At 35.9% G+C, this 22,406-nt stretch overlaps 2 protein-coding genes across 4 annotated transcripts; both read right to left on the bottom strand.

Annotated features, from left to right (window-relative positions):
- Positions 1-693: 693 nt before the first annotated feature.
- Positions 694-5,661, bottom strand: LOC108987192 (purple acid phosphatase 3-like). Of its 3 annotated transcripts, none has more exons than XM_018960068.2 (7): positions 5,340-5,661; positions 3,379-3,535; positions 2,801-2,908; positions 2,542-2,669; positions 1,631-1,759; positions 1,423-1,490; positions 694-1,005 (listed from the first exon to the last, which is right to left on the bottom strand). In XM_018960068.2, the coding sequence occupies exons 1-7, from the start codon at positions 5,541-5,543 to the stop codon at positions 792-794; spliced, it is 1,008 nt and encodes a 335-aa protein (XP_018815613.2). In that variant the 5' UTR covers positions 5,544-5,661; the 3' UTR covers positions 694-791. The 3 variants fall into 3 exon arrangements, with proteins under 3 accessions (XP_018815613.2, XP_018815612.2, XP_035542210.1); XM_018960067.2 differs by having other exon boundaries at positions 704-1,017; XM_035686317.1 differs by having other exon boundaries at positions 704-1,017; positions 2,542-2,645.
- Positions 5,662-10,787: 5,126 nt separating this feature from the next.
- On the bottom strand, positions 10,788-12,123 carry LOC108987195. Its single transcript, XM_018960071.2, has 2 exons — positions 11,824-12,123; positions 10,788-10,841 (listed from the first exon to the last, which is right to left on the bottom strand). Exons 1-2 carry the CDS (start codon positions 12,121-12,123, stop codon positions 10,788-10,790), a joined length of 354 nt encoding a protein of 117 aa, XP_018815616.2.
- Between the last annotated feature and the right edge of the window lie 10,283 nt (positions 12,124-22,406).

The raw sequence follows: 22,406 nt of genomic DNA, 5'->3' as shown, positions 1-22,406 counted from the left end.
CAACCCGTTACGTTTGAACATTTACGTTTACGTTCGAACGGAAAGTCGAACGTTTATTGTAATTAATGTTCGGACGCATTAACATTCGAACGTAAATATGATACGTTCAAACGGTATTTAGCGAACTTCAATTTCTCTCATTCGAACGCCAATCAGTCGGGCTAACGTCTGAACGTTTAATTTTACGTCCGAACGTAACTTTCTGTGACAGTTCCCAACCGTCACAAAAATATGAACGTTTGAATGTTCTACCTAACGGAACACCTCCAACCGTCACCAAATATTTTCAGTGATGCACTTTAGGTGACGATCGTGGTGACAGTTTCAAACTGTCACCAAATATCTTTAGTGACGGTTTGCCATTTTTTTTTATAGTTTCCTCTATCACAAAAGACATATTCTGTTGTAGTGAATAAAATCTCGTGAATATATTTTGGTGCCGTTTCGATTGTATGTTAAAACAAAATGAGTTGAGATGAAAGTTGAAAGTTGATTAAAATATTGTTAGAATATTATTTTTTAATATTATTATTATTTTAAGAATTAAAAAATTGAATTATTTATTATATTTTGTGTAAGAATTTAAAAAAATTATAATAATAAAATAAAATAAGATAAAATATTTTTACTATTCAAACAGGGCATCAAGCTTACAGTGTTTTTTTTTTTTTTCTCTTACAAATAAGCCTTATGAACTTTTTTTTTTTTTTTTCGCCAAGGATTTGACCTTGATGTTCCACACATTAAAGCTATATTTTGTATGCCTCTGTTTTTTTTTTGTTTTTTCGTCTCTATACGGCTGCATCAAGGTCCTTGGAAATGCTCCATTTGTGCAGAACATTGCCGAAGACATCATAAAACACAATATCCGCATTGGTTGGAGTCGTTTGCAGTGACATAAAACCCTGTCCATCATAATATAGCTTCAATTCCTCTGGATTCCACTTCCTAATGTCACCTCTCCATGCCTTTGAACCCCCTCCACTGGTTAGAAATTGGGTTTGACTGCCACAAAAACTATGCATCTAAGTTAGACATTTAAGGAAATTAAGATTTTAATTCATGTACTATTTATAATAGATAATAATATATATTGTTCATCCTAAATCTTGCATGCCATAGTTAGTCACATTTATTGATTTCGTATACGTTACGTGGTTGACACATAAAACTATTTAAAATATGAGTAATTCTACGTGTAATATCGTGAAGTGAATAAACGTCGCGTAATTGTTTTGAAAAATAATAATGTCCACTATTAAAAAATTAATTTTTTTCATGTAGATCTCATATTTTATTTATTTTTTTCAAAATAATTATGCAGCAGTTACACAATTCACGATTGCTAAAATCACGTGGTCAATAATCAAATAAAAGATGATAAGATCTAGCTAGAAAAATATTTGACAATATTTAAATTACTTGTCGGCGCTAGTAATGTGCTCCAGGCAGTGATCATGGCCATTCATGTACATGTCCACGTTATTTGCCTGAAATATATAATGGGTTTTAATTAGAAATTATCAACTCCATCTTAACAATATTTTCTATCAATAATGAATCATTTATTATATAAACCTGATTTGCATGCAACTGGATGAATTTGATATGAATATTTGGAAATAATTACCAGCAGGATTGGGAGAAGATGCTCTTCAAGCTCTTTGGTTACACCATGATGCCCGGCGCTTTTGATTGTATGATGACCCACCACAATCTTCCATCTTGCACTGGAATCCCTTAATGCTGAATCCAAATCCTATTGCAAAACCAAATACCAAGCTACCGATCAGATCAAACATCAATTATATAAATATATATATATATATATATATTTAGTTTATTTTGATAAGAGTGGACAGGCTCTCATTGTAGGTTATCAATTTAATTTGAAAAATGATTATCCAACGAATTTTTACATCATACGACTCTATATTAATTGATCAAGGGTCGTTTTGTAGAATTATTTTTTTTTTTAATGAAATGACATCATGTTTGTATTAATTGACTGTAAAATTAGTTATAAAATAGTTTAAAAGAGTTTATTTCTGATTATCATTTGGCTATTCTTATCAGCAGTTATTTTTTTATTTTAATGTATTTCAATATATTTTTATTAAAACTCATTGACTTATTTTTGTATTGAAGTTTATATATTGTAAGAGATTTTCTGCAAAAATAGTATCATATTAATTTATTTTTAATTACTTTATTTTACATAAATTTTGCATCCCTTGGAACAAAAATCAGACTCCACGTACGGATAAAATATTAATTATTTAGGATATTGAGAGTATTTCAGGTATTTTGAAAAATACTTTAGTCACAAATGAATTACATAAAAATAATCTCACAAATTGATATGGTTTCACGTGATTCTTTAGATTATAAAGTTACTTTTATTATAAAATAGATCTAACGGATCACATAAAATCACATCAATTTATATAATTATTTTTGTATAACCTTTTTTATTATTTTTTTATTATTATTTATAAAATATCTAATAATACCTCACTGTCTATACGTAACCTTAATTACCTTCAAGAGATTTGATAGATATTCCTCTCGTGGTAGCACACCTTTCCAATCGTAGGTGTGGTTCTTTGGGTGGGTAAAATACTCGTCAACGAATGGAGTTGTGTCTACGAGGAAAAAGTCAGTAAATTCTGCACCAAACGAAGAAAAAAGAAAAAACAAACCAGACTTTTCTTAATTTCTAAGTAAAAATGTGTACAATAAAAACTATGCTGTCTGTAAAGGGTGGATTACAAAAGGATGAAGAACAGTATAGTTTTACCTGTGCTGACAATAAAAGATCTCATGCACAGCCATCTAGGGTCCATTTCTCTGAGGATGGGACTCAATTGTGCCTCTACATCGCCCCTATAATCGTGGTTGCCCAAAACTGCCACAAAATACAAAAGAAAAAAAAAACAAACAAAAAGACATTGGGGATCATCGGTGTACTACAATTACTCATGGTTGCCCAAATACTACAATTAAGGCTGCATCTGGTTATAAGAATTAGTTGAGCTCATCTCAATTGAATCTAATTTTAAGTTGAATTTAATATTTAAATACTTAAATTTTAAATTATTAAATTCATCTCAATTTAAAACTTCTTTACACGTAAGACTCATAATTTTTTTCAACTTAACTCATCTTTATATATGAGATTCACAATCTTTTTTAATTTCTCATAAAAAATATTAAATTTTCTTAATATTTAAATATACTTTAAACTCAATTTAAATAAATCTCATATAATTTTCTCTACTATTTAATTCATTATTATTTATAAAAAATTAATTTCAACTCAATATCCAAAAACATGCTAATTGCATGAGATGTAAATGCTTGATGAAATATACTTACCGGTGTACCATTGTTTCTGCAAGCTGGGGGAGTCGTAGATATTTATAAAGGATTCATTAAATTCCGGATCAAGCACACCATTCAAACCGTCCTCATAAAAGTTATCCCCAGTTGAGATGACGAAGTCTATGTCTAGTCTCTCTGCCACAACTCCCATCTACAATAATTGCAAAAATTTATTAATAACCCAACAAGAAAAACTAATATAACTTTCGCTAAGTAAAGACTTTTTAATTGTTATTAGTTATTTTTTATAAAAATAATTATTTTTTATCATAATAAATTTATTCTTATCATAAATAATTATTTTCGTGTCAAATAATTCATCATAAATATTCTTTTTTCTTATAATAAATTTTAGAAAGACAAAATTAATAATGAACTGTACAAACTAAAGTTTAGCATGCCATTTCTCATTTATGTTTATTTTTTATCAAAATATTTACGGGCTGTAATTTTATTGATATACGTACACACGCGGGTGATAGACCCATTGAATTGAATGATTAAGATTTCGTTTGGAATTTAAATTCATCTCAACTCATTATTATAATTTTTTTAAATTTCAATATAAAATATAATAAATAATTTAACTTTTCGAAATCTCAAAATAATAATAATAATATTCTAATAATATTTTATCATCTCAACTCAACTCAATTCAACATCCAAACATATCCTAAATTTTGAAAATATATATATATAAATAGTTGAAAACGGGGGATAAGGTGTGAGAAAGATTTTTGTGAAATCAACATAGTTGCGTACAAATTCTGAAGAGGATTGATGAAGATGCATGTGATGTCTTGGAAAGTTTGGTATTTGTGCTTGGGATATGCCAATGTTCAATTTGGAATATGCCCTTAAAATATCTAAGCATATCGAGAATCCGTAATAATTTATATATCTACCAAGAATTGAAGACGTGGGGTTTCATTTCATCCTCCTCACGAGTCACGGCCTTAGCTTAATGCGAAACCAATAATTGAAAGGCTAACTAATTCCATGTATCGCTTCTAATTCGACCCAAATACACTGTTCAGGCCTCTTAATTCCTCAGTTACGTTCTGGCCCAGATGCGTGCTCACTTTCTGGTATCTACATGTGAGACTAAATTAAAAAATAAAAATAAAACTCTACACATTCTCAGATTATTATATATATTATTAAAAAAAATAATCGACAAATATTTTATTAATATCCTCAGACCATATACTTGTCCCTTATCGCCAACAACACCAAAATCAGGCTCTTGATAAGGTTGAGGCCCCTAGGGTACGTCATGAATAATGCCTTAAGAATTTATTTAAAATAATACTAAATATGTAAATATTATTTAATTTTTTAAAAAATTAATAAAATTTATTATTAAAAAATTAAATTTTTTTTATATAGATATATTTCATATTTACTTATTTTTTTCAAAACAATTATGCGATGCTTGTATTGCAAATAACATTTTTTAAAAAAGTATGAGTACGGCTTGCATGAACTTTCTAATTTATAACTATATATAAAAACTTTCTCTATAACTATATATATATAATATATATATTATATATATATATAACCATGGGAAGTGCTGTGAAATCATGTCAGTTTATGATATTATTTTTGTATAATCTCTTTGTGGTTGTAGTAATACTCTAAAACTACATATATATATATATATATATATATATATATATATATATATATATATCGTCTTCATTAACATTTTGATCACAAATATATACATATATATATATATATCATATTTGTGAAATATTAACATAATTCAAGATATACAGTACATATATATATATATGCAAACACACGTGCATGTAAATTATGCGCGCTTTCCACGTGACTAAGATCATATATAATATATTGATGGTTATAAAGACATGATCATAATTGATACATGAACACTGAAAAAATTAAAGATCGATGATGATGGAGAAGAAGAGCTAGCTCTTTACCTGGAGAGCGACTTGTGATTGGTTGTAGAGTCCTCTTCTACCCCAATCTCCCACGACCAAAAAGCTTAGAGACCCATCGGCTTTGGCGGGGTGTCCTACGCGCTGAAGCTCCGATATGGACGGAACAAAGCATAGCAAAAGATTGGCGGTGAAGAAAAGAAAGAGAGCCAGGGTACTGGTATTGTGGAAGATGATCAGGACCATGGTATCAAGGGCAGGTAGCTAGGAAACGAATATCGAGATCGAGTTCGATAAAAATGGTAGCTTTGCCTTGGAGATCAACAATATTGGAAGGCCTTACATATATATGTATATATATATATCCAAGGCCAGAGAAGTGAATTAATACGTTTGGAAAAAATACTAGTTTCACTTAAATATGGTGATATTCGCGAAGTTCTGATCACAAGCTAGCTAGCTTCAATATGTCTTTGAAAATGATATTTTGCTAACGGTCAACAAATGTATTTGCCATATATAAAATGAGAAAAATAAAAAAGCATAGCAGGCTGTACATGTGGTTGCCATATTTTTCATTGGCTTAATTTATTTATATATATATATGGTAGATTGACAAGTAGGTTACTGACTACAAAGGAGAAACAAGGATCATGCATACTAATCATTTACTATAAAAAATCTGAGTACTTTGATCATTATTTTTTTCTATTGACAAGTAAAATGATTTAGATATATACCATACATTTCAAATGAAACGGATCAGAGTTGTATTCCTTTAAACAGTATATGCGTACGGAGTTGCCTATTCAAATTTCAATGTATACGTAAGATCAGAGGTACGTACGCTACTTGAAAGAAAATAATGAGAATCTTGTGGAGAAATTCCACTTGAATAGATTCCTTGAATGGACAAAGAAGGAATAGTGGAGTCTAATAGGGGGAAGCAAGGAACCAATGAACGAACGAGGATGAGGAGCAGTAAGATGTAAAAGCAGGAAAAGGTATGGCTTCAAGAGTTCTAACGAAAAGAAGGTAGCCCATGAGGAGGTACTACTTGCTTTGGTCAATACTTTTGAAAATGTTTTGATCAAGAATTGAATCCCAGATAACCCAGATGCTCCTGACAAAGGCAGAGGCGGAGATGGAGGTTTGGTGGCAAAGTCCCACCATAACAAATGCCACTTATTCATGGGAAAAAAATGATTTTACCCACAACAACATTGGTGGATAAAACACCTAAAATTTCATGACAAATAGATGTAGACATTGCCTTCTATAGTGGGATATTATTTCCCACCATCAAAAGTGGTGAAATCTATCTCTACCCATGATCAGTGTCGTGGAAAATGCTTGCAAGCTATCGTTTGGGCCATGAATAACAATCGTGGCAATTACATTTGTTTCCACGTTCATATTTTGTGGGAATTAACCAAAAGTCACTAAATTACTATTTTCCACTGGCTTCACTCTTCTTAAAAAGTCTTTTCCCACAAAACTTGTTTATAGAAACTATTAGTTTTTCCACAAAGTTTTACAATCAAACTACTATAATATCACTGTATTGAAGGTACAAAATACCAACTAGCCATCAAAAGAATATTAGATATACAAAAATACTCAACTAAACAACGAAATCTCATTCACTTAATTAAACCAACACCTGAAGAACTTTAACAAAAAAATCATAATGTAAATTATATATATCAGAATAGTTTTACACATCTTTCCACTGGCCAGTCAATCAAGGCATGTTGCTTTACTGCAATGTTTGCAAATAGGGGAGTACAGGAGGGAAGCCAACATGGTCAATAATGTTCATAACAAAATCCTTGTCTATATGTATACATATTTCCGGTTCTAGACACATTACTTAAACCACAAATTACTGTTACTCTTGTGTGCTCCAATTCATGTAGTGATCCATGAATTGGTTGCTGATAATCTCCATTCATACTTGGAAAACAATTCAGCTCGATACACACTACTATGTGAGAGAGAGTGCGATTCGATTAACCTATAGCATTACTCGACAAATTTTCAAAAGAGGTACAAGTAATTTAGGATGTTGACTAAGATGGTTGACTTTGCAAATAAACCCTTGATGAGGGCCAAAATCACACTTAGACCATTTAGTTTTGACTTAGTACCACTTTGCCTCCAACCATTTTCTAATTTTGTCCCTTTTCACTAAATAAAGCCATTTCACCAAAGGAAGAAAAGAACTCTTACCTTTTGAATGCAAAGCCCTCCTTGATACCCCACTGGAGCCAACCTGAAGACCTTAAGGGCTCTATCCCTTCAATCGAAGTCTCACTTTGAGTGTTTATCCCAACTAAAGTGTGACATCCCAGATTTTGCTTAGGATCGGATGGACTCTAAAGCGTCGGGACATGCAACACAAAGTTATAACCTCCTCACATTCATGACAATTAAAGATACAATGCACTTAACATATATCTAGCAATATGCAAACTCGCAGTGGATAGTTTTTTTCTTGAGCAAATATTCACCAAATGAGATATATCCCAAAAACTTTGAAACATAATACATAAACATTAAAGTGATAGTCATTCATGATTACATCATAAGTCCAAAAGATTTGTAATCTCAAAGATACGAGAGACGGAGCTCTATAAGTACATGCATAACCCAAAACATCTACTCAACCAATCTGTCGAGTATCTCGCACAACTCAATCAAGGATGCCATAATACTATCTATGAATCAGAGCATGGAGGCTATGAGCTTCGTGTTGTGTCTGCGTTGCCTAATCGATCGTCTCCAGTCGGCCAGTGTGTGTTGCATCTCCTAGTCCCGACACATTGTCTACCATTCAGGGGGAAATGGTAGTTGGGACTACCAAGATGAGATTTGAGTACAAATCTTAACAAATTAACAAATAACTTAACTAACAGTTTAAAGATTCATGTATGACAGTAAATGCATGAATGCATAACATTATCATAAATAAGCTTGATGTGACTTGACAAATAACATGACATATACTGACATAACTTGAACTGACATGAGAAGAACTTGATCATGGACTGAATTTGAAATTGAACTTGATATAACGTGAACTTGAATGTGAACTGAAATTGAACTGGACATGACATGAACTTAAACGTGAACTGAACCTGAACTGGACATGACATGAACTTGAATGTGAATTGAACATGAATGAACATGAATAACATGAGCTTGAACATGAAATAACATGAGCTTGAATGTGAAATACATGAGCTTCAATATGAAATACATGAACTTGGAATATTGTTCAATAATTAAACAGGATTAATAAAAGTGACCATATGGGTGCTACATGGTTCCCTTTGAGCCGTTTGTCCCTACCGATTACCGCATCATAACATAGGTATCTGCATCATCTGTGAGTACATTAACATACGTACTAGTTCATAAATATCTGCATTTGCTATGAAAAACGTAATGTACATATACTGTGACAGGTATATGCACTAGCACGAGTACGTATAACATGAAACTGCACGTGTGTGAAGCATCATTGGTGTTAGTGCCTAACTTCGCTCCAATGACCAGTTAATTAGGCCCTATTCGAACTCTCTTGATCATTACTTTGTCAACCCAGGGGATTTCATACTAATTTAGACACTCCTGCGTGAATAAATAAGTTCCACTAGGATATTACTCCATCCTCATTCTAACTCTTAGGGTCACTAAAATGATTGCACTCAAAATAAAGACCACTATTATATCTCGTGGCAAGGTTGAAGGCCACTATTGTATCCCGTTGCATGGCCAGGCCTCTATTATCACTACAAGAAATATGGTCTTTTGCCATGAATTTTTTTCCAAGATATACACTCGTGGCAAATAAATAGCTAATGACACGAAATTTTTCGTGGGAAAAGAAATGACCTTTTACCATGAGATACTGTCGACAAGTGCAACTTTGTGGGATAAAAATATTTTTGCAGCGAAAAAATTTTGCGGCTACTTTTTCTTGTCTCAAATAGTATTGCCAAAATCATTACTTTTCGTGTGGGTTTTTAGTTTTTGTGACGTTGTATTTAACTTGTTGCAGCGACTTTATCTCGCCGCAAATAAACTTACCTGAATTACTCCGAATTCTGGGTGATTTGTTGTTGCGGTGAAGTTATTAGAGTTTGCAGCGAGAATAACCCTCCGCAAATAGATAATAAAATTAAAACCTCTGTTTTCCCCCTTATTTCTTCTCTTCTTTCTTTTCTCCCTCCTCCCTTCCCGCAAATCTAATAATCTCTTCGATTCTCTCTCTCTCTCTCTCTCTCTCTCTCTCCATGGAGTCCGATCTCGAAACCAAGGTGAGGGAAGTGTTCATCGACGACCACTTCGAGCTAGCCGAGCAGCTCTACTCCCAGGTCATCGCTGTCAATCCTACCCAGGCCGAGCTTTATCTTCATTGTTTGATAGGAGGCAGGTAGGGTTATCATTCCAGGTAGGGCTGTTATAGATTGTTTGTTTTGGGGGGAGGGGGTTGCATAGGATGTTATGAATATCCCCATGATTTTTTGTTGCACATGTTGAAGATTACATATCACACATTTATCTAACGAATGCTGAATATAGAGGGATCGAGAATTTATATCAAGTAATTTCAACACTTGGTCACTCAATATGCATTTCATTGAGGTAATAATATTCGCAAGTTTTTATTAGCACACTGGTTTTCTCTTTCTGAGAGTATTAGTGGATATTTGAATGTTGTTAACTATGTTGGGGATTTAAATTTCAAATAAGATGGCAAGGACAAGGTGGAAAAGGTGAGTAATATCAGCTAATTTTTTGTTCCTTTTGTAGTGAACGAGCAATATCATATGGTTGCTTACTAGTTTTTTTTTCGTGTACTACCAGAGTAATGGGGTCTTTTCTAGAGTTCACTAATGATGGGGATGAAGTGGTTGCACATGTAATATGGTATCCAATTGTAGTTTTGCGGTGGTCATCATTTCCTAATCTGTTTTTATTAATATAGAAAAGTAAAAACTACACTTTGGTAGGAATCTCACTGTCCTGAAATATTTGAACCTATATTTGTGTTTATCTTGTATTGTAAATGATGTTGGGAAACAACTATAGTTATTTTGATGACTTCGTGTGTGCATCCTTTTTATGTAGTAATTTTTAATGTAGTGTGTTTTGAGAGTAATGGCAATGAAACTTAACTATCTATTTTCCTTTTCCTTTCTTTTTTTGTGTGTATCAGGTCTGCGGCAATCTCTGTGACTATGTATAACTTTGGGTCTCCTAGATTTGGTAACAAGAAGTTTGCAGAAGTTTATAATGGGGTATTAAAAATCACCATCTACAATATTATTATCAGAAAACTCCATTTATTTGATATAATTTTGCATAAATACCTTTACTTTTACGCTATGGCTTTGTATTTTGTAATGAAGTTAGGTCCCAAGTATGTAGAAACTTAACAAGAGCAAGAAGGGAAACTGTAATATAAAGGATTTCGGCCAACTAACTCAAGGTGCTGAAAGGAACAAGGATCTGGCTAGCAAAGACAAGGCCCATCTGATAGTTCAGCCCCCACAAGAATAAAGTTACTAGGCCGAATGGGCCTCAGAGCCAAAGGCCCACTTAAACATCAAAGGCAAAATACACGTCTGAGAGGAGTTTGTGAGAGGGAAAGTGTCGTGTGATAACAGGGAACTCATCGAGGGAGGAAGGCTGAGGCAACAACGGCTCTGGGGTGGTTGGAAGTGACTAGTGGTGCAATTGGAAGGTCCTTATGGTGGTGCGACACTATGAGAGAGAGAGAGAGAGAGAGAGAGAGAGAGAGAGAGAGAGAGAGAGAGAGTTTAGAGAGACATGGACTTGAAAATTAAATCACCGAGAGGGAGGAAGGGTGAGTGCTATGGCAATGGCTTACCTGAGGGAGTGAATGCGACGAAGCTAGGTTGGCCGGTAGTTTCTGCTACCGTGGGTGGTGATCCGATGTCCTAGGGTGGTCGGTGGTGGCTGGGCAGAGAATAAGGCTTATCCGAAAGTGAGTTCTTCCTCTAGGTATTTTTGTGTGTTTAAATCAGAGGGTTTTCGTGGGATTTTATAGATGATAAGGAGGGGAGTGGCAAGAGTCCTCAGGAGATATGCTAGTATTTGAAGTTGGCTACACTTAGGAAATTATTCCTACAAGGATATGGATTCTGAGAGGATTTTGAATAGTCAAGTTGGAGATAGTTTCAAACTAGGAAACTAATCGAATATAGGAACCTAATGGATAACTATACGAATGTTTTGATAGGGAAAGAATCACTGTTTTTATTTATCTAATAGCATATTTCCAAAAATGATAATGAAAATGAAAATAAGAAAAAAATAAAATAATATATAATACTAGTTTTATGCCCTAAATTTGGACCTGTATGTTACAATCTCCCCTCCTTAAAAGAAATCTCGTCCTCGAGATAACATACCTCGATCGAATAAATATGGACTCATGTCCTCTTCTAGCTCCTAGGTGGCCTTTTTTTTCTGTGTGGTTGCTCCAAAGCACCTTGACCATCAAAATGGTCTTCTTGCGAAGTACTTGAGCTTTTTGTGCAAGAATCCCAACTGGAAATTCCTCATAGGTCAAATCCTCGTAGACTTGGAGAGGCTCGTACTCTAGTACATGTGTAGGGTCCGGAACATACTCTCGAAGCAAAGAGACATGGAAAATATTGTGATTAGCCGACAATTGGGGTGGGAGGGCTAGCCTGTATGCTGCAGCTCCAATCCTTTCTAGTACATCGAAAGGGCCTAAATATCTCGGACACAACTTGCCTTTCTTACCGAACCGCATAATTCCCTTCATCGGTGCCGCTTTCAAGAATACTTTGCTTCCTACTTTAAATTACAACTCTCGACGCCTCTGATTCACGTTCTTTCTCTGTTGCTCTTGTGCAATGACGAGCTTCTTTCGGATGACTGCTATCTTCTCATGCATATCATGAATAATCTCATGTTCAAGGATTCTACGTTCTCCCACTTCGTCCCAATAGAGGGGTGACCAGCACTTGCAGCCATAAAGAACTTCATATGGTGACGCATGAATGCTCTCTTGGTAACTATTATTGTATGCAAATTCAATCAAAGGTAAGTATTTAATCCAACTGCCCTTGAAGTCCATTACGCAGGCTCTAAGCATATCCTCCAATGTCTATACTGTCCTCTCTGACTGTCCATCTGTCCAGGGGCAGAAGACTGTACTGTAAGTCAACTCAGTCCCTAACCCTTTCTGTACACTCCTCCAAAATGTTGAAGTGAAACGGGTGTCCCTATCTGACACAATCTTAGAGGGGATTCCGTGCAGTATGACGATTTCACATACATATAGTTTCGCCAACCTGTCTATAGAATACGTCATCTGAATCAGAATGAAGTGAGCTGTCTTTAAAAATATGTCAACGATTACCCGACATCCTGACCTCTTGGTGCCTTAGGAAATCCTGACACAAAATCCATACCAATTTCATCCCATCTCCAAACAGGTATAGGAAGTGGGTGTAATAACCCTGAAGGCCTCTGATGCTCTACCTTGACCTGTTGGCAGGTTAAACACTCAGCCACGTAGCTAGCTATCTAGCGCTTCATACCGCTCCACCAGAACTATTGCTTCAAATCTTTATATATCTTAGTACTACCTGGGTGAACAGTATAGAGTGAGCGGTGAGCCTCTCTCAAGATTACCTCTCTAATCTCCTTAACATTCGGAACGCATATTCTTCCCTTGAACCTTAAGGTGCGATCCCAAGATGTTGTAAATCCAGGCATTTTGTCTTCTTGAACCTCTCCTTTGATCTTCACTAAGTTTGAATCCTCAGTTTGGGCAGCCTTTATTTGGTCTATCAATGACGATCCCAAAGTCAAACTACTCAATCGGGCCTGTGTATCCATAACCATCTCTATCCCTGCCCACTCCATATCCAATAAAATATGCTTCTATGGGGTATACATAGTAGCAAGGGGGGTACCGGAGGATGACTTCTGACTTAGAGCATCTGCCACTACATTAGCTTTACCCGAATGGTAGTTGTTGTTGCAGTCGTAATCTTTCAAAAGTTCTAACCATCTGTGATGTCTCATATTCAAGTCTCTCTAAGTAAAGAAATACTTTAGGCTCTTATGGTCTGTATAAATCTCGCACTTCTCCCCATAGAGGTAGTGTCTCCATAACTTCAAGGCGAACATAACTGCTGCAAGCTCTAGGTCATGTGTCGTATAATTTTCTTCATAACTCTTGAGTTGTCAAGAAGCGTAAGCGATAACCTTCCCATGCTGCATCAAAGCACAACCCAATCCCTTGAGAGAAGCATCACTATAAATAACAAATCTTGTATCGCCCGAGGGAACAGTGAGTACATGTGTTGTCACTAGTCTCTTCTTTAGCTCTTTAAAGCTTCTTTCACAGTCTTCTGTCCACAAAAGCTTCTCATTTTTCCTTGTCAGCTTAGTCATTGGGGTTGCGATACTGGAGAATCCCTCGACAAACGTCCTATAATATTCTACAAGACTTAAAAAGCTTCTGACTTCATTCACATTGGTTGGCTTGGACCACTATACATTTGCTTCAATTTTTGCTGGGTCTACTGAAATTCCTTCTTTTGACACAACATGTCCCAAAAAAGTAATATCTTGCAACCAGAAATCACACTTCTTGAATTTCGCAAACAACTGCTGCTTTCTTAATATCTGTAACACAACCCTCAAGTGTCCCTCATGATCTGCTTCGCTTTTGGAGTAGATGAGAATATCTTCTATAAAAACAACAACAAACTGATCAACATACTCCCTGAACACTTTGCTCATCATGTCCATGAAAGCTGCTAGAGCGTTCATCAAACCGATTGGCATGACTAAAAACTCATAGTGTTCATAGGGTGTTCTAAACATCATCTTCGAAATATCTTTCGACTTGATCTTAAGTTGGTGGTAACCTAATCGTAGATCAATCTTGGAGAAAACTTGGTCCCCCTGTAATTGGTCAAATAAATCATCAATCCTAGGTAGTGGGTACTTGTTTTTAATTTTCACCCAGTTTAGTTCTCGATAATCAATACAAAGTCGCATAGAACCGTCCTTTTAACACAAAAAGGACTGGTGCGCCCCATGGTGACACACTAGGGCGAATATAACCCTTCTCACACCTGCAATTGCTCCTTAAGCTCCTTTAGCTCTACTGAAGCCATACAGTATAGTGGCTTTGATATAGGCACTGTTCCTGGTAGGATGTCGATTGAAAAGTCAACCTCTCAATCCGGAGGCAACCCTGGAAGATCCTCTGGAAACACATATGGAAATTCTCTGACAATGGGGATATCTTCAAGTTTAGGTCCCTCTGTAGGTGGTGTTACTAGACTAGCTAGGAATCCCGAACATCCTTGTCTTAGTAATCTGGTCGCTTGCAATGCTGAGATTAATTGAGGTGGGGCATTTCCTCTCTCTGCACAAAAACCGAATTCCTCCTTGCCCGGGGGTTTGAAAACCACTTTGATGGGAACCAAGGTGGGCCTAGTCTTAAAGATATGTTGCAAGTTCCAGATGAGCCAAATACAAGTTCAAGGGCTTAAACGATAAAGATTATGCTTTGATTCATTTCATAAGCTATGGAAAGGGCAACAACATGACTTATAGGCTTTGGACACTTGAAGGCTTTCAACTTATTTAATTAATTTCAATGAACTATTTTATTTGCTTAGAATAATTGGGTTTATGCCTATGTAAGGGTATGTTGGGAAAATTATTATTTTATTGAACTAGGGTTAGGGTTACTGTAGCCGAGTTACTGTAGCTGCGGTACTGTAGCCGCGGTACTGTTCACTCAGGGGTATTTTTGGAAGATGGGGTTTTATTTTATCTAGGGTTTCATTAGGTTTTGCTTTAAATACTCTATGTAGCCTCATTCTCATCAGATTATGAAATTTATGAAATTTGATGAATTTATTCATTGTGAGTTGAGTTTTACTCCTCTTGTTCTTAATTGAACTTTTGAACTTATCAAAGGTAAATCACAACCTTTGTGGCGTTCCTCCTTTGTAATCTGGGTTCTTGAGACGGGTTCTTCAACGAGTCTAGATTTTAATATAATCTAGGTTCTTGAAACGAGTTCTCATCGGGTCTTGATTCTCCATCCTTGACTTGATTTTGGCTTTCTTGGGGAGTTTTCAGATTGATTGTGGGTTCAAGGGATTCATTCCCCGCGGGTTTATATCATTTGGTATTCAGAGCAAGGTTTCCAATCAGGTTTGATTCTATTTTTTAATTCTAGCATCCTTAAATTTAATTCTAGGGCTTCATTGTTCTAGGGTTGCCCAAAAAAAAAAAAAAAATAGAAACAAAAAAGTAGGCTGCCGAAATTCTTAGGGTTTTGGGTTTGGCTGAAATTTGCATCACCTAGGGTTTCAAAATTCTAGGATTTCCTGCATCTCTAAGTTTGTCAATTGCTTGGAGTGTCGTTCCATTGATTCTCTTCTACTTCATTGTCCATGCTTGTGTGTTTGAATTCAATTGGTTGGTTTTCACAAATGACTATTGCTGTTTGTGGATGAATTAGAGAAAAGAAAAGAAAGGAAAAGAAAAGAAAAGAAAAGAAAGGAAAGGAAAAGAAAAGAAAAGAAAATTCCAAAAAAAAAAAAAAAGAAGAAGAAGATGAAGAAAAGAGAAGGTAGCATATTCAAAGTTGCTACATAGTTACAACAAAGAGAAAGAAAGAAATTTGTTGATTTAAACCTTATGATCAAAGGGGCTGCTGCATACATCACTCAAGTTGGTATCTTGTCTTATTCTTACTCTTTCATTCGTATAACTTCATTGATTCTCGTGTCATTTTTATTCCTTCATGTTTCTCTTGTTCTTGTTTCCTGGATCTAAGTACTAGTTGGGATAATACAAGGTTGTATTGTCTTGATTTAGTTCAACTAGTTCTTAATGAACTTGAGTGGGAAAACTCTTGAGGTAAAAGGCAAGAGAGTGTGAGATTATTATCGAGTAAAAAGCCAATTAAGAGTTACACACGAGTGGAGTGTCATTATTTGAGTGTAAACACGTAAGGGAGTGTGTGAGGTTTTTCACTAACATTCTTTTTGTGCAGCACATTATGATGTCTCATAGGAGTGACTCATCACCAAAGGAGATGGTAGATAACACATCCTTTGTGTTGCAAGTCATGGAACAACAGTTTGAGAAGTTGAACTTAGTGTTGGGTGAAGTGAGGGATAGGATGGATCATCAAGATGTGGTAATTAGAAATCTTCATGGCAGGAGAGATAGGAGGCGTCCCGAGTTTAGTGTTGAAAATAGGGATGAGAATGAAGAGTATGGTGATTCTCTTGTTACTAGGCATGCACTCAATACAAAAATTAAGATGGATGATATAGAGCAGAAGAGTGAGAATATTTTTCATACTAGATGCCACATCAACAACAAGGTATGTTGTATGATCATTGATTTGAGGAGTTGTATTAATTTAGCTAGCACTACTTTAGTTGAGAAATTGAATTTATGTACCTTGAAACACCCTAGACCATACATGTTGCACTGGTTGAGTGATTGTGGGGAGGTTAGGGTAAATAAGCAAGTGCTAGTTTCTTTTTCAATTGGGAAATACCAAGATATGGTGCTTTGTGATGTAGTGCCTATGCATGCTAGTCATATTTTGTTAGGAAAGCCATGGCAGTATGATAGGAAGGTGAAATGTACAGTTTTGAAAAAGATGGAAAAACAATCAAACTTGCTCCTTTAACTCCAAAACAGGTCCATGGGGATCAATTGAAGCTGAAATGTAAGGTTGCTCAAAACAGAAAGAGTAAAAGTGAGAGTGATCAAAAAAGAAAAAATGAAAAGGAGATTGAGCAAACAAGGAAGAGTGAAAGTGAGAATGAGCTGAAAAGTAAGAGTGAATGTGAGAGTGAAAGTGAAAGTGAGATTGAGCTGAAAAGCAAGAGTGAATGTGAGATTGAGAAGAAAAGAAATAGTGAGACCGAAATGGAGAAAGAGAGAAAAATGAGAGAGAAAAAAGAAGAGGGTGAGACTAAGACCTCAAGCAAAAGAGAGAATGAGTTGAAAAATAATTATGAGGTCGAGAGTACAAAAAAAGATGAAGAAAAAAAGAGTGATAGAAAAAAAGAGAGTGAAAAGAAAAAAGAGTGTGAAAGGGAAAAAGAGAGTGAAAAGAAAAAAGAGTGTGAAAGGGAAAAAGAGAGTGAAAAAGAAAAAGAGAGTGGAAAGAAAAGAGAGTGTGAAGAAAGTGAGAGAAAAACAAAGAGAAAAGTGAGTTTTTATGCTGAGGCAAGTCTTAATCCTAACGAACTTGACGTATGTTTGCCTAGTATTGTTGTCTCTTTGTTGCAGGGATATGAGGTCGTGTTTCCAAGTGGTGTATTTAGTGGATTGCCACCCATTAGGGAGATAGAGCACTACATTGATTTTGTGCCAGGTGCAACAATTCCTAACCGACCTTTCTTGGAAGAACATGAGTCATTGACACACTTAAAGGGAGAAGGTAAGTTGTTGACCATAATGCGTGCTAAGCGGGAGGATTCTATTGAGACTTTTGCTCATGTATTCAAATACACACAAGGTATGGAAACTTTTGTGGTTGATGCTTTAGCAAGAAGGTATGTACTTATCTTCATTTTAGATGCAAAATTGTTAAAACTTGAATATGATAAGGAATTGCATGCTAATGATGATGACTTTGCTATTGTATATGGAACATGTGAGAAAGCATCGTTTGGTAAGTTCTATAAAATAGATTGGTACTTGTTTATAAAGAATAGATTTTATGTACCTACTAGTTTTATATGTAAGTTGCTTGTGTGCGATGGACATGGTGGTTTGTTGGGTAACCATGGTGTAAGGAAGACTTTTGTTGTGTTGCATGAACGTTTGTGGGAATATCATTTGCCTTTCAATGACGTGTTGCATGAACATTTGTGGAAGTATCAATTGCCATTCATTGATGTGTTGCATGAACGTTTGTGGGACTATCATTTGCCCTTCATTGAGTTTGCATATATTTGGAGTAGTCATTCTGGTGTCAAGAAAATATTAGACATTTTGTATGAACATTTATGTTGGTCTAAGATGAAGAGAGATGTCAATTGTATTTGTGGCAGGTGCATTACATGCAGAAAGGCCAAATTTATACTTTTGCCACATGGGTTGCATACGCCCTTACCTATTCCTAGTGAGTCATGTGTAGACATATCTATAGACTTTGTTTTGGGGCTGCCTAGGAAAGAAAGGAGTAGAAATTCTATTTTTATGGTTATGGATGGATTTATAGAGTTTGCATATAACAGGACCATGCATACTACCACTTTATATTCTCCTTTTGAAATTGTTTATAGACTTAATCTATTTACTCCTTTAGATTTAATGTCTTTATCTGTTGACAACAGGAGTAGTTTGGATGGATGTTCTCAAATTCTTGAACAAATTAATGACAATGCATATGAAATCAATGATAATGTTACTAACATTTTTCCCTTTGATCCAGGTGGAGATTCGAGGTCGAATCCTTTTGAGGAGAGGGGGAATGATGGGAACCAAGGTGGGCCTAGTCTTAAAGATATGTTGCAAGTTCCAGATGAGCCAAATACAAGTTCAAGGGCTTAAACGATAAAGATTATGCTTTGATTCATTTCATAAGCTATGGAAAGGGCAACAACATGACTTATAGGCTTTGGACACTTGAAGGCTTTCAACTTATTTAATTAATTTCAATGACCTATTTTATTTGCTTAGAATAATTGGGTTTATGCCTATGTAAGGGTATGTTGGGAAAATTATTATTTTATTGAACTAGGGTTAGGGTTACTGTAGCCGAGTTACTGTAGCGCCGTACTGTAGCCGCGGTACTGTTCACTCAGGGGTATTTTTGGAAGATGGGGTTTTATTTTATCTAGGGTTTCATTAGGTTTTGCTTTAAATACTCTATGTAGCCTCATTCTAATCAGATTATGAATTTTATGAAATTTGATGAATTTATTCATTGTGAGTTGAGTTTTACTCCTCTTGTTCTTAATTGAACTTTTGAACTTATCAAAGGTAAATCACAACCTTTGTGGCGTTCCTCCTTTGTAATCTGGGTTCTTGAGACGGGTTCTTCAACGGGTCTAGATTTTAATATAATCTAGGTTCTTGAAACGAGTTCTCATCGGGTCTTGATTCTCCATCCTTGACTTGATTTTGGCTTTCTTGGGGAGTTTTCAGATTGATTGTGGGTTCAAGGGATTCATTCCCGTGGGTTCATATCACACTTCCTTTTTAAAACAGTCAACACATGCGTGGTTTCGAGACAAACAGTCCATTTCCAAGATTATATCGAATCCCAACATCTTAAATATCACTAGGTTTGCTGGGAGGTGTGTCCCACTACTTTCTATGGGGCAATTCCTAAGTATGGTATAGCAAATTATATATTCACTGGTAGGTGTTGCAACAGATAGTGAACAATCAAGACTCTCTAGTACTCTTTCATTCAAACAAGCATAGGCACGTGCAATAAAAGAGTGTGTGGCAACCGGATCAAATAAAACAGTAGCATAACGAGAAAATAACATAAGGGTACCTGTAACCACATCATTAGATGTCTCAGCATCTCCTGGGGTAAGGGCAAAAACTCTGGCTGGTGCGGTAGTCCTTTGACTACTATTTGAAGCTGGAGGCAGCGCGCCCCTTAGGCAGTCTCTAGCCATATGGTTAGGTTGCGTGCATTTGAAACAAACATTTTGACCCATTAAGCAGCTTCCCTGATGCCTCTTTCTGCAATTTTGGCAAATTGGATTCGTTGGAATACTCTAAGATGATTGTGGTCGGTAGCTGGGGGCATGCTTCTTATTTCTATTGGGCTTAGGTAGTGGTTGTTGGCGTTTCCTTTGATTGAATAGTTATGCTTTCGCCCTCATGTCTTCTTCTATTAGAGTGGCTTGTGTGACCAAGTCGGTGAAGTTACGGATCTTCAGGGGTATTAGGCGATTTCAAATTCTCGGCTGCAAGCCTTGTTCAAACTTTTCACATTTCTTTTCCTCATCCGAAACTAGATAACTTGCAAATCGTGATAATGCCACAAATGCCACGGTATAGCATTCCACCGTCATGGTTCCCTGTACTATGTCAAGAAACTGCCTAGCTTTTACCTCATGAAGGGCTGGGGAAAAATATCGGTCAAAAAAAGCCCGTTTGAAACAATCCCAAGTGATGGGTACCCCCTCATTAAGTTCGAGTAGCAGTAGTTCCCGTGTAAAGGTCCACCACTCATTTGCTTCATCTGCCAGCATGTAAGTGGCATACTCCACTTTTTGTTCATCCGTACAAAAAAGAACCCTAAAAATCTTCTCTATCCTTTTGATCTAGCTTTCCGCATCGAGTGCTTCTGTCCTGCCGTGTAACAACCTGATCATAAGATTAGTCCATAAGATAAGTTTTATGTATTTTTCTTATAACTATAAATATTATTATTATTTTATTAGATTTTATATTATTAATAAATTTTTAATTTTAATAGAATTATTATCATATCGTTATTACTATTAATATTTTATTGTTATTAAGATAACTTATACTTTTAACTTCCACGTTTTCCCTTCTCTCCACTCCACGTTCTCCCTCTCCAATCGACGTTACTCAGTTCCGTAACCTACGAATTAAAACTAGTATTTATCTTTATACTCTCTCTCCTTAAGAAATCCTCCCAAAAACCGTAGCAATTGTCTTCATAGCAACACTCTCTCCATCATCACGCAACAACGTTCTTCCTCGGCAAACAAAACAACAAGCCTTCCCCCACGTCTCAGCCCTTGCTTTGCCATAAACCACAGTGGAGACACCATCAAACACAAGCAAACAAATCAAAACCATGGAGACCACCATAAACAGCCAACACAAATCCCCTGTTTCCCTTCGACAAAATAGAGCACTGCCGCGTTCAAGAGTCTCCACCACGCCGAAGCAGCTACGGATTGCCCAAAAATTGTCGCTGGTCATCTCCAGAATACACCCACCAACCATCTCGCTAGAATTCACCCAGAAAACCACGGAAACCACCGTCCGAGCACTCTCTGTCGGCCCAGATCCGCCGCAAGTTGCTTATTTCATTCTCTGCTACCGCACTCACCACCATCAGCCGTGGCAGCAACCATGTCTCATTTCTCTTCTCTCGACACCACCACACGCACAAAGGAAGCCGACTAGCAACCATCGTGATTCTCAGCCCAACCACCATTCCGTCGGTCTCTGTTTCTCTTGCATGGTGACGAGCTACGAAGTGAAACTAAAGCAGCACAACAAGATAAATAATTTGATCACAAATTAGGATCATCATAGTTTAGTTTATATATAAGTATTATTCAAGCCAGTTCATTGACAACCATTATTTATGAACCACTCTTGTCATATGCAAACATGTCATCCAGCATAGCATACAATCATGTCATTCCGCATCATGTTCAAATTCAGAAATTATAATTATGTATGTATTATGTCATGCATCTTATGTGTATAAAACACGTAAGCTATCTTAAGTTCAAGTGCAAGATAAGATCATATCAGTTAATCAGATGGTCATTCAGATGCATGGTACCAATGCAGTTCAGTTTCAGGGGGGATGTGCAAGTTACAGACTCAAGTGTGGTCCACCATAGTATGCCAAAATACTATCAGTGGCTCCCCTTGCTGCAGCGGGATGTGGGGCCGGTGCACAACCTCGCACACTGGGTTAAGTGTGTTAGCCAGTCAGTTAAATCAGATCAGTCAGTTAAGTCAGATCAGTCAGTTAATTTAAATAAATCAGTCATGCATAGCATAGGCATCATTATGAACATTCATGAATTTTAAGCTCTCAGCATGAAAACTTTTATGAAAACCTTATGTTTATTATGTTTACGTTGTGATGAATTTCATACTGAATCTTTGACTCATTTTAGTTTATTTTCATGTTTTTAACCACCTAAGTGAGAATGATGAATATGAGCAGGCAAGTCAGGATTAGAAGGAGCAATTGATTTAGTTCATACTTTCTAGAATAAAAACTATTTTTTGACATAAATTTTTTATTCTTTTAAGATTTTGGAATACAATTTATTAGACATTTTCTAC

Source organism: Juglans regia, chromosome 16 (assembly GCF_001411555.2).
Source record: "Juglans regia cultivar Chandler chromosome 16, Walnut 2.0, whole genome shotgun sequence".
Classification (NCBI taxonomy): domain Eukaryota; kingdom Viridiplantae; phylum Streptophyta; class Magnoliopsida; order Fagales; family Juglandaceae; genus Juglans; species Juglans regia.
This window is presented reverse-complemented; position numbering and strand designations above follow the sequence as displayed.

Bases quoted from the DNA above. Each gene is read 5' to 3' on its own strand.
- LOC108987192 (XM_018960067.2), bottom strand. From the start codon at position 5,543: ATGGTCCTGATCATCTTCCACAATACCAGTACCCTGGCTCTCTTTCTT. The intron at 2,670-2,800 runs GTAAAACTATAC...CGTTTGGTGCAG, and splicing joins ATCTTTTATTGTCAGCACAG to AATTTACTGACTTTTTCCTC. The intron at 1,491-1,630 runs GTAATTATTTCC...TATATATTTCAG, and splicing joins ATCTTCTCCCAATCCTGCTG to GCAAATAACGTGGACATGTA.
- LOC108987195 (XM_018960071.2), bottom strand. From the start codon at position 12,123: ATGAAGGGAATTATGCGGTTCGGTAAGAAAGGCAAGTTGTGTCCGAGA. The intron at 10,842-11,823 runs GTGCTTTGGAGC...CTGAACTATCAG, and splicing joins AGACCATTTTGATGGTCAAG to ATGGGCCTTGTCTTTGCTAG.